The sequence below is a fragment of the Crassostrea angulata genome, chromosome 5 (assembly GCF_025612915.1).
Source record: "Crassostrea angulata isolate pt1a10 chromosome 5, ASM2561291v2, whole genome shotgun sequence".
Lineage (NCBI taxonomy): Eukaryota > Metazoa > Mollusca > Bivalvia > Ostreida > Ostreidae > Magallana > Magallana angulata.
In genome coordinates this window covers 49492525-49505095 of record NC_069115.1, presented here as the reverse complement: position 1 = coordinate 49505095, position 12571 = coordinate 49492525, and the positions used below count along the sequence as shown (strand labels likewise).

The following is a 12571-nucleotide window of genomic DNA, read 5'->3' as shown; positions in this document are numbered from 1 at the left end:
AAATTGAATGTGTACCTGTAACATAGGTCTGTCCGTGTGACAGTGTTTTGTTTAGTTGTCAGGCATTAACTATAGCTAAATAGAACAGATATTGATTTTTAAAAATCCGCTTTATTCGTCGAAATTTCACATGTCTTCTTGTTTTTTTTTCTTCTTAAAAATATGCAATACATGTACATACATAGGTCACTCATTATATAGGTCTGTCTACGAAATCATTTTCTATAATAGTGGGGTCTATTCAGCAGAACGAGCAGACGCAAGTTGTCGCATCTAACTGTCGTTAGTTATGCGAAAAGGGAGCGCAAGCGAGCGTATTATAATGCATCTAAACAGTCATTCTCAGAATTGCTAATCCAATACACTGGTTACGTTGTTAAAAATCAAGAAAAAAATTTGGGGGGGGGGGGGTTAATATCAGAATTTTAACAAAGCAAACTAGTTTGCGACCTTTCGTGTTGGTTGGAATATACTAATTGGTCTCTGCATTTTTTTTTCTCAAACAAGTAATGTCCGATCAGAGAGAGAGAGAGAGTGAGAGAGAGAGAGAGAGAGAGAGAGAGACAGGCAGACAGACAGACAGACAGACAGACAAACAGACAGACAGACAGACAGACAGACAGAGAGGGAGGGAGAGAGAGAGGGAGAGAGTACATGTATAAGTATTCTAAATTATCTGTTACAATGTGGCTGTAATACAGTGTGTGAATTTTTTTTAAACCAATTTTTATTTTTAAAGTTAACTATATAGGATGAATGTCTTAAGGAAGGAGTCTTCTCGTTATCAAACATATTTCTTATGATAATATTTTTATGAAATTTTGATACAGTCAACTGGATCAAATGACCAAATGATAATCACAGTTTAATCAATTTTGAGCATTTTGTTTTCGCATAAAGGTCAGGTCAAGGTCACTTCCTTTTTCTTTAACGTAAAGGATGGTAAAAATAAGTGTAGTTCTTTGCACTTATGTTGACATTTGTTTAAGATTTTAAGATTCTGTTCTTCATTGAAATGGTAGAATATTGGAATGTTTATCAGCTTTTACTACTAAATTGCAATAAATATTTATACTAAAATTGATGTTGCTAAGCCCGCATTTCCACTAATTTTCTTAAATTTTGAAGAAATTTTGATTATTTTTTTTATGCTTCCAATAATAAGATATTTCTGATTTTTATGTATTATGAAGATTTTATATAAAGATATCAATTGACAGAAAAGCTAATTTATTGACCATTTAATAAGAGAGAAAAACTGATTTTAGTGATTTTTTTACAAATATCAATGTAAAGAATGGGCCCTTTAAAAACCTTATAAAATTGTAATTTGATTGGCAAATCATATTTCAAAAACATACTCTGAAACCCAAGTATCATATCAGTTCACATTAGTAAATAAAATCCAACAATGGTGTTATTGTTTTTAAAATGCTAAAACAGACTCGAGCTCATTAATCTGCAACAATTCTGAATTGTGAAACATGTAATATTTTCCTACGCCAATATTCCGCAAAAAATATAGTCATTTTTAGATTCTAAACATTGATTACTTTTTCTATGCCAAGTTGTATGATAGAAAAATATATATATATACTATTTCAATTTCTTTTCATCTTTATTCAATAAACAATTAATCACATTTACGTCTGACAAATCGAAAACCAGAAAAAAAAACTCCTTTCTTAAGCGAACAGGCTTCCAAAATTGTTAATTTTTTACCAGACAGTTAAAAAAATGATAGTGTAAGTAAATACGTTCATACCTTCTCCACCCCGTCCCCCTTTTTGCTCACACAAAAAATTCATTGTATTACAGCCACATTATAACAGCTAATTTAGAATACTTATACATGTACTCTCTCCCACCCTCTCTGTCTGTTTCTCTCTCTCTCTCTCTCTCTCTCTCTCTCTCTCTCTCTCTCTCTCTCTCTCTCTCTCTCTCTCTCTCTCTCTCTCTCTTTGATTTATGATGTTTTGAGGAACCAACCAAAATTTCAAGAAGAGTTTCCTCTCCTTAACATAGGGGTGAGTTTCAGAAATAAGAAAAGCCTAATCTTTTTTATTTTTGATTTCATTAATACATATAGATATTTATATTTAGTTCTTAAACTTTGAATTGAAATTGAATAGTTGTTAGGAAACGCTCAATTATAGATTTTTCAATATTAATAACAAAAAGAGAGAGATTGAAACATTTAAAAACACAAAACAAGCTTGCTAAACCTAAATTATATATTTTATTATCTAAGTCTTTTACAGATGACATGATTGCATCATCTTAAAACATGTTACAAAATTCTAAATAAAATATTACTGACATTTTGTTTATTTACTGATATTAATTAACCCTGCGACCCATTTTCAGCCACAATGCAGAAGACATGTTTATCACAGCTCACGAGTATCCGAAAAAAAACCACGGGCCACCGTTTTTAAAAGTCCACTCTGGGCGTGGAAATGTTGGTATCTTAAAGCTTTGATCTATCGTTCTCTGTTACGATCAACAACATTTTTCAAAACCATCGGAATAGAGGTATTACGTTTTCGTGCGATCAAAATTTTATTTAAAAATACCAAGCAGTTGGTCTCGGTGATTATTCGGCCATTCTGTGTAACCACTCGGCTATACTAAACACGGTGTGTTTGCGAAGATTCAAAACACCGTTTTTTAATTTCGGAGTTTTTTTTAAGTTTGATTTTATAATAAATATTAAAATATATAAAATAAATAAAATATGCCGCTTTAAAACAAAAATCGGATATGCCATGAAACCAGTCACATTTTCAGTGTAACCATTTTATAATTTGTTTACCCCCCCTCCCCCCCGAACAAATTTTCTGGATCTCCGTAAAAATGGTCTTATAAAAATGATATGAAGATATCTGCAACAGCTTTATGGAAAATAGCACAGGAACTGCAATACCTTCTTTGTACAATACATGCCAGTTGAGCTTAAATTTTATACAGAGGATGATACAGCCATAAAAAGGGGTTAAGACCAACCAATTTCGTTATTTTTTCTTAAAAGTCAAATTAATTCTAAAAAAAGATTAAAACCAATTTTTATTTATGTCAATGAATGAAAATCTGTCTATTCCTTTTGTGTTGGAGGCATTGATGAGCGAAGAGTAGCACCTACATGGTACATTGAAACAAAGGTCTTTCGACTTTGATTTTAAAACGCGAGCTTTATTTTTTGTAATTTCTTTTACTCTTAAATTTAAAGCATACTCTACTAATAATACATTCGATTCTTCACACAAAATGAGTTCAGTGATTGATATCATGATATATCGATGTTTAAAGGACAGATAAACTCTCTCTCTCTCATTTTCTTTCTCTCTCTCTTTCTGTGTCTCTCTGTGTCTGTCTGTCTGTCTCTCTGTCTGTCTGTCTCTCTTTCTTTCTCTCTCTCTCTGTGAATTTTAAACAAACGACAAGTTGAAATGTACATCGTCACAATGAACGGGGCAGCTTTTTCAAAATAAAACTGGACCTCTTCCCCATTAAAACTTCTCAGCGATAACCAGTTAACAACCTCGTCATAAAGAGTTTCGACTGCATATAAAAAAATGTCCACTCCTTATAATTGAAATGGCCACATCATGTAAAGAACTGACCTCATAATAAAATGACTCAACAACGGCATATAATAAACTTGTCACATCATATAAAGGATTTACAATTGCATGTAAAGCTTTCACCAAAATACATCAAGGTTTCACTACCGTACATAATAATTTTAACACGTCATAACATGATGCTAGTACTGCATATAATGAAGTAATCACCTAACGTCAAGACGTTGCACTGCATAAAATGATTTTGCAACTGCACATGAAGAGTGTACCACAAAACATAACGATTGAACAACAATACATTATGAGTTCATCTCTTTATGAAATGAGTTGATCATACCATATAAAGATTTATTTCTAACACATAATGTATAAACTGCTGCACATAATGATTTGACGACATAATGTAATGATAATGTCATTTCATATTCAGATTTTACCCCTGAACATAATGGTGTAATCAAAGGATATGATGATGTTAACAATGTATATAATGATGCTAACGCTGCATATAATGATATTACTATTGCATATAAATGATATACCAATTTATATATTATGAAATGGACCTTAAGGCAGCTATGGCGTTTCATAGTTATAATCTAATTTTCTATTACTGTTTTGTTAGACATCTTTATCCATTCAAATTGTAATTTGACTCCATCAGGCATATCAAGATGACGTCTTTAGTATCTGTGTGTTTGGTGGTCGTGATTTCCGTGGCAGTCTCGGAATGTTTGGAATGGAACAACAACTTCCATTATGTACAAAACTTCCATTGTCCTTCAGACCTGTCCTTCATTAGTCATTTTGAGTCAGAATTCAACGACTGGTACGATGACAGGCGCTTCAGATTTGCCTGTAAAAATGTCCCGGCCCTCTCTGGATCAGTGAATTGCAGATGGTCTGGTAATGTTTTAGTTTATTTGTCAATTGCTCTGGTATAATGTTATAGTTTATTTGTCAATTGCTCTGGTAATGTTATAGTTAATTTGTCAGTTGGTCTGGTAATGTTACAGTTTATTTGTCAGTTGGTCTGGTAATGTTATATTTTATTTGTCAATTGCTCTGGTAATGTTATAGTTTATTTTTCAGTTGGTCTGGTAATGTTATAGTTTATTTGTCATCGTGTTGTATTGGTCTAAAGTAATATTGACAAATGTTATCGTTGTAACTGAAAATCTGCTTGATGCATGCAACTTCGAACAATAAAGAATGATTAATAATAATAACTTAATAACGCTGCTTTTTATTGCAAACAAGTACCTACATAATATAAATAAATTATATATATATATATATATATATATATATATATATATATATATATATATATATATATATATATATATATATATATATATATATATATATATATATATATATTAATTACAGGCTATCTCAATAATCTCCATAGACCAGTAGACTACATCTGTCCAAACCAAGGCTATATAAATGGCATGTATAGTAATTACTACAGTTGGTTTTATGACAGAACCTTCAAGTTCAGATGTTGTTCCCCTCCAGCAGGTAGATTTTTTATTACTTTCATTTTTAGACACTTTATCGACACTTTAACGAAACAAAATTTGTCTTTAAAAACATTTATTTAATTGTGATTAAAAGATGCTAATGAAGTAGCATTTTTTGAAGGACTTAAACTCCAAAACTGCTACTGGACCTCCTATTTGAATAACCCTATGGGTTATATCAACTACAAAATCCCTGATGGTTATGTCATTAGAGGTGTGAACAGCAATTTCCAGGACTATTATGAGTAAGTATTAAATACTTATAAATACCTATATGAAATACTTATAAAAGCCGAGATTCTTCTTATAAACGAGATTTATGTTTGTTTGAATCCTGCCCAACTCGTATAGATCTACATGTTGCAATGGAAGGACATTTTAACAAAATCTTTCAGAAAGGAACATCATTTTTAACCCAATTAATGTCACTCATGTAACGATGTTGTCTATGGGCGTCCTGCCTCTGAGAGTATAGAACTAGGAAACCGTGTCATTCTCAACAAATAGGTGATTTTATATTCAGTTTTATTGACTTTTACAGCGACAGAAAGATCAAGTTCCAGATTTGCCAATCTGTATAGCTATGATGCAGATACCTTGCTATGGTGTAAACTGTTTTGTCAAAATTAAAATCATTGAATTGGAAATCTGTTTTCTTTACTGACATCTAAAGAGTTGTATGAAAGAAGCCTCAAAGTTTATCATATAGCTGTTGGTGTAAACTAAATCAAAACCCAAACAATCTGGAATCTAGACACAATCACAATTTTATAAAATGCCTTGTTTTTGTTTACATAGGTTCAATATACCAGAAAAAAAATCTTTTTGAATTCTGGTTTGTCTATCTTATTATTCATTCAAAGCATAAATAAACAGTTCCTAACGATTTACACATTTAATTTAGGTCTAAAACTGGAATTTTCAATTCAACATTCGAAATGTAAACAAACACTTTGTTTACATATCGATGAATTGTAAGCTCTGTAACTCGCTTATATATCACCAAATGACACTCAATCTTTGGTTGCCTATTAAAAAGGCCTCACTCAGGCATTGTAAACATTAAAATCGAAAAAAATAATTTTTGATCAAAATCGTGACCATTCCCCATTAAGACAATTTTAATAAAGAAAGACCTTTCAAAAGTAACGCAGACATTTCGAAACGGAAAATATTTGAGCAGACAAATCAAATTAAAATGCAATTATCGTATAACATTCACACATTCCGTCCTCCAAAAATTTCTTTTGTAAATTGTGAAATATTTGGTTACTTATATCATATTTTACATATATTATATGGCTTGAGGGCAACATACCAGAATATTTGCCCCGAAGTGACAGGAAAGCATAAGAGTGTTATATAGCCAGATGCTGAGGGCAGAGGGCGACATTACACTTTAGGGCTTTCCTGTCACCAAGGGACATATATTCTGGTTTGGTCGCCCTAGAATACATGGTATATATGTTATATAAAATTTTTAAAATAAAAATCTGTTTAAGAAAATATTAACCATATTGACATGTGTATTTTTGATTATTAATGCATATTCATATCTTACAAATCAATTTTCTTGTAAAGTGTGTATTGATGCTTTCAAAAAGAACATAATTATTCAAATGAAACAGTTAAAGTAAGTTTCTCTGAATAGAAGACACTGTCATGACATTGTTATTTTCGAGGAATTGTTTACGTTTGCCTAGCTAAATTTCGAATCCGACATAATTAATATGCAGAATGATTGCAAGGGAGGATGATGTCACAGGTTTGGGAGGGCAATGTAACTATTTCCGGTGTTATTCAGCCATTTTCAGGGCATAGTAATAAACTTATCTCATTTGTGACATAACGAAAAAACTTATCAATAAATGTTATAAATAATAATATTTCATACATGTGAATTAATCACGGCGCAATGAGCCTGAATTTCGTAATAAACTAGTTTCATTGATTCGCGGTGTAACGACGAAAAGTGACCAACATAGAATATTGACCGGCGGTCATTTTTCTACGTAGAAAAATGACCCACTTCGTTGTAGAATACTTAGATTACATCATAGGAATTATGATCTGAGGGTCATTATTCTCTGTAAGGGTTGCAGAAAAATAATGATAGAGTAGAATATCGACTATACATAATTATTAATATTGTCTTTAGGGTGGATACAGGGGTGATGCTGGTCCTGGGCCGGGGGGGGGGATGGCCTGTTTGACACCAAATTGTTCGAATAACAAGCTTGAGTACGCGTTTCCGATCAGCTGTTATTGCTTATCATCGTTATCTTAGTCATTTAATTTTTCAAATTAAAAATTGAAAGATATAGTCATCTTTAGTAAATTAGAGTTCATTGACTTAAAATTGTGTCCCTTACATTAAATCTTGGCAACAGAAGAAAAAGATGTACCATGGATAATAAATGAATTTTAAATAGATAATTTAAACAGGCGCAAATCTAGGAGAAACAAATTCAAAGGTTTAAGGAGTTGGGGGAGGGAGGAATGACGTTAACATTGTCAAACCATGATTGAAAAAGTATGATATCATTCTCAATGAATATATAACACGCCCTTTTTGTATGCAGAAAAAAACCCAGAAAGAAAATATGGGTGGGGGAGGGGGATCCGAGGGATAATCATATTTGCCAAAGGGGGGTGCTCTTGGCCTATTATCGGTCAATTGATAAGTGATTTAAAAAGTTTGAATTCCCTCACTCCTTAAATCGACGACTGCATGCATCATCCTATTTTGATATTTCTAAGAACAATTATTTTCTTGTTAAAATAGGTTTACTAAGAAGAATATATATTAAACACATACAACGCTCGATATAATATAATAGTACAATATAAACCTCACAGATTCCAAAACTTCGAATTTAGAATTGAACAAAAGAAACAGAGTACTTTCTAGATGAATCTGTGTGAGTTTGAAATCGATCTCTATCGTAATCAAAATTAAAATGTACTTGCAAACTTTGGTATATAACAGTGATAGCAAATCGCAAAATAACAATGACACTAAAAAGGGCTTTGTATGTAGTACTGACTTTGACTCCAATTGAATACAACCGCGGTACTTACATGTATAAACGACATTTGGAATGTAGCAATTAATATTGGCATATTCTGACTTAACATTACACTCTCCTTTGATTTAACACAAACAAGTAAATGACCCAGACATTTATACTCATTCTAGAATATCTAGAAAAAAAAAGCAACAGTTATTTTATTAATATTCTTGAAAAAGTGAACTCTTTACTGAGTGTTAATAAAGTATATCATCTTTTGAGATGTGGTTGTTGATAAGTAGAAAATGAAATCATTAAACTCTCCTTTGATTTAACACAAACATGTAAGTGTCCCAGACATTTATATTATTCTAGAATATCTAGAAAAAAAGCAGCGGTTATTTTATTAATATTCTTGAAAAAGTGAACTCTTAACTGAGTGTTGATAAAGTATATCATCTATTGAGATATCTTTGTTGATAAGTAAAAAATGAAATCATCATCAACGTGTTGCATATTGCATACAGAAATCGGAAAGGGAAGTCCTTTACAATTTATTTGAAGTAAAATGTATGATCTGTCAGGTAAAAAGCATTCGGTCTAATACATGTATAATGTTTAATAATTTAAGCAATATTTTATAATGTTAAATATTACATGTAAATAGTAAAATATAATGTCATTTGTGAATCACTGCAACATTGCATCCTCCAATAACTTGATTCAGCGATATGTTAATCAGTACTTTTTGACTAGAATAAGGTTTCTTGCACGTTTTGTTTGTATCTTGAGAACACAAGTTTTCTCCAATGGGGGGGGGGGGGGGGGGGCTTTGATATCAGAATTTGAACAAAGCAAATCAGTTTGCGACCTTTCGTGTTGGTTGGAGTATAGTAGTTGGTCTCTGCAATTATATTTTTTTCTCAAACAAGTATTTAATGTAGGTATTGTCCGATCCTGAGAGCAGTTTGAGTTTAGTACATTATAAAAACCCATGGTAAAACAATAGCAGTATTACATTTTCAAATTGTTCTGTAATCTAAACGCAGACTTAGTGATCAAAATCTAGTAGAATCAATCACTCATATCTGTAGTCATTAACATGCTCAATAGATCTATCACTTTAAGACTTCTAAATCCATCTAATGTGATGTTTCATGTGTATTGAACTTAAAATCAATAAAATAATCAAATATTTAAAAAAAAATTGAATATAAAATTGAGGCCAAAAGTTTTTGTAGACACCAATACAAATTTGAGACCAAAAGTCCTAATTCACAAAAAGTGAATGTGTACCTGTAACAAAAGTCTGTCGGTGTTTTGTTCAGTTGTCAGGCATTAACTATAGCTGAATAGAACAGATATTGATTTTAAAAAATCCGCTTTATTCGTCGAAATTTCACATGTCTTCTTGATTTTTTTCCTTCTAAAAAATATGCAATACATGTACATACATAGGTCACTCATTATATAGGTCTGTCTACGAAATCATTTTCTATAATAGTGGGGTCTATTCAGCAGAACGAGCAGTCGCGAGTTGTTGCATCATAACCGTTGTTAGTTATATAAAAAGGGAGTGCGAGCAAGCGTGTTATAATGCATTTAAACAGTCATTCTCAGAATTGCTACTCAAATGCACTGGTTACGTTGTTAAAAATCAAGTAAAAACTTTTAGATGTTGTTTTTAAAAATTTGATGGGGTCAGTTTTCAACGTGTGGGGGTCGTAAATCTACAGGACTGGAATTGTTTTCTACTGTACAAAAAACCCTACTTGTTATATAGAATACTGACCCTGGGTCAGTTTTCTCGGTAGAAATTTGACCTCCCGGTCAATATTCCACAGGGGTCACTTTTCGTCGTTACAACGGCAGGCCTTCTTCTTATCGTCCTTTTCGTCCCTATAAGCGCAAGGATGCCTCTCCATATGCTCGGACACTGGAAGTCGTCAGGCACAGCCTCAGCTAAAACAGGCAACCCCAGCACAAGCTCAGCAACGCAGTAGTTCCGATGATCAGAATGTTTTTTTATGGGTGAATCGGTCTTTACTGATCAGTTTGAATCAAACGTTCAATAAGTTGAGTTTTTTGAAAACTTGCCTGATATTGGTAAAGGAGTTAAAGGAGGTTTGTGTAGGCATTATAAAGGACTAAGTGCGATTTTATGCAATTTTTGCCCCCCAAAATCAAAGTTTTAGAAAGAGCGTTAAAAAAAGGTGAAAGATAGTTAAAATCATATTGGAAATAAAGGTGTAAAAGGTTATCACCACAGTGATGTCATAATGTAGAAATGACGTCATGAATATTGCATTATGTTGATAAATTGATGTTTTGTAGCAAAATATGGGTGTTTTGCGATGGTTATTCGACTGGGAAACATCGAGCGCAGGCTTGCTCAAGTACCATTTTTTAGTATAATATGTATAACTATCTGAAGAAAAACATATGTTAAAATCGCACTTGAGCAGACCTGCGCTCTATACTTCCGAATGCAAAATATAGAGCAAAAATGAGAATATCTTCATTTGTTTGCAAATTTGCGGGAATTAGGTCATTTAGATTACGTCATAGATAAACAGGGAGTGAGCAATGATGACTAAAATCATTATTAAAGTTATAGGCATCCTCTCTACAATGATTTGTGAAGATTTCATTTTTATACGATACTATTTTAAAAATTGGCTGAAATCGGGGGCAGATATTTGACCCTACCGCACATAGTCCTTTTGCTAAACTATCGATGCAAATCAGCTTATATGGATACAATCAAAAAAGGTTACGTTGTTCCATTTAAAACAGTGCATCCACGTATGAGAATAAAGAATAATAAATTTGCTATTAAAAACGAACAAAAATTTTGTAGATCAGTCTATTTCAGATCTAGGCAATGGGTGTGTGTAGAAAATCCCTTTTAAGCCTTACGTCATTAGTTCACTCAGTGTTGCCGAAAATAAGGGGTCTGGTAGAAAGAGACATATCTTGGACCTTAGCCAATTAATTTTTGTAGAGAAGAGAGAAGTCAAATTTGAAGATTGGAATGACGTGCTTAATTTCTTAAATAAAGATTGTTTCTTATTTAAAATTGACCTGAAATCAGGCTATCGCCATATAGCCATTTGTATAAAGCAAATTTCCTACTTTTCATTTAGTTAGAAGAATGAGTTTTATTACTTCAACGTTTTACCGTTCAATTTAACATCTCCTCCGTACATTTTCACAAAATGTCTAAGACCTATTGTGAAATACTGGAGAAACAGTGGGATTGACATTGTTTTGTATTTAGATGATGGTCTTAGTTTTGGTAGAGATTTACAAACTTGTTCAAATGCATCAAAGTTTGTACTCTTACACAAGCAGGTTAGCTCATAGATATGGAAAAGTATATCTTTCAGCCTGTTCAATGCTTAGAGTGGCTAGACCTGTTCTAAGACCTATTGTGAAATACTGGAGAAACAGTGCGATTGACAATATTTTGTATTAATGTAATAGTCCTTGCATTTAATAAATAAGTCAAGGCTGTTGAGGGTTCGACTTGGCTTTATGTATTTAAGAATTTTGACCCTGTAACAATTGTATAACATATATCAGACATAAAATAACATAAAATGGACACATTACTATAATTGAATTCTGATATACAATATCAATATTATCAATAATGATTATATCAATTACAAAGGAGATAACTTTATAGTACGTACATATATTTTATACAAATATAAGCCTCCCAATATAACAGAATTACATAAAATATATTAATCATACCATTCTGCGGGAAATTTTCCTTTTTAAAAATCTGATTATTGCCATATGTATGAATAAATACAGAGGAAATATCAGTCTTATATCAGTATAAGGTTTTTTGTCAGGTCTCATATTTATACTGTGACTGCCAATTCAAGATCATGACAAAGAGTAACCAAAGTCTAAGAACTTTTGGAGGGAAAACCTTGCTAACTAATCCAAACACAGAATAGAAAACTAAAACACCAATAGGATTAAAAGACATATCTAATATTAGGCCAATACTTAATTATATACCTCAGGCAGTTTCAGTGATCAGCGAAGCACTATGCTTGACTGCTTACTAATTGCTCAAGTAATATCAAAGACAACCTGATGTAAGTAAAATCTATTTAAATTATAACCTTGACTTTGCAACATATAATACACAGCATAATGATATTACTAGAATACATCATAATAACATTACACTTATCATATATATATATATATATAAATATATATATATATATATATATATATATATATATATATATATATATATATATATATATATATATATATATATATATATATATATATATATATAATGATTATGCCACATTTAGATGGTCTTGGTTTTGGTAGAGATTTACAAACTTGTTCAAATGCATCAAAGTTTGTACAAGATACTCTTACACAAGCAGGTTGCTCATAAATATGGAAA

General features: G+C 31.8%; 1 protein-coding gene across 1 annotated transcript; it reads left to right on the top strand.

Annotated features, from left to right (window-relative positions):
* Window positions 1-4233: 4233 nt before the first annotated feature.
* LOC128186250 (dermatopontin-like) lies at window positions 4234-5775 on the top strand. The gene is made up of 4 exons (XM_052856045.1): window positions 4234-4490; window positions 4977-5111; window positions 5235-5358; window positions 5655-5775. Exons 1-4 carry the CDS (start codon window positions 4259-4261, stop codon window positions 5692-5694), a joined length of 531 nt encoding a protein of 176 aa, XP_052712005.1. The 5' UTR covers window positions 4234-4258; the 3' UTR covers window positions 5695-5775.
* The last annotated feature ends 6796 nt before the right edge of the window (window positions 5776-12571 follow it).

Bases quoted from the DNA above. Each gene is read 5' to 3' on its own strand.
- LOC128186250 (XM_052856045.1), top strand. From the start codon at position 4,259: ATGACGTCTTTAGTATCTGTGTGTTTGGTGGTCGTGATTTCCGTGGCA. The intron at 4,491-4,976 runs GTAATGTTTTAG...TATTAATTACAG, and splicing joins AGTGAATTGCAGATGGTCTG to GCTATCTCAATAATCTCCAT. The intron at 5,112-5,234 runs GTAGATTTTTTA...CATTTTTTGAAG, and splicing joins ATGTTGTTCCCCTCCAGCAG to GACTTAAACTCCAAAACTGC.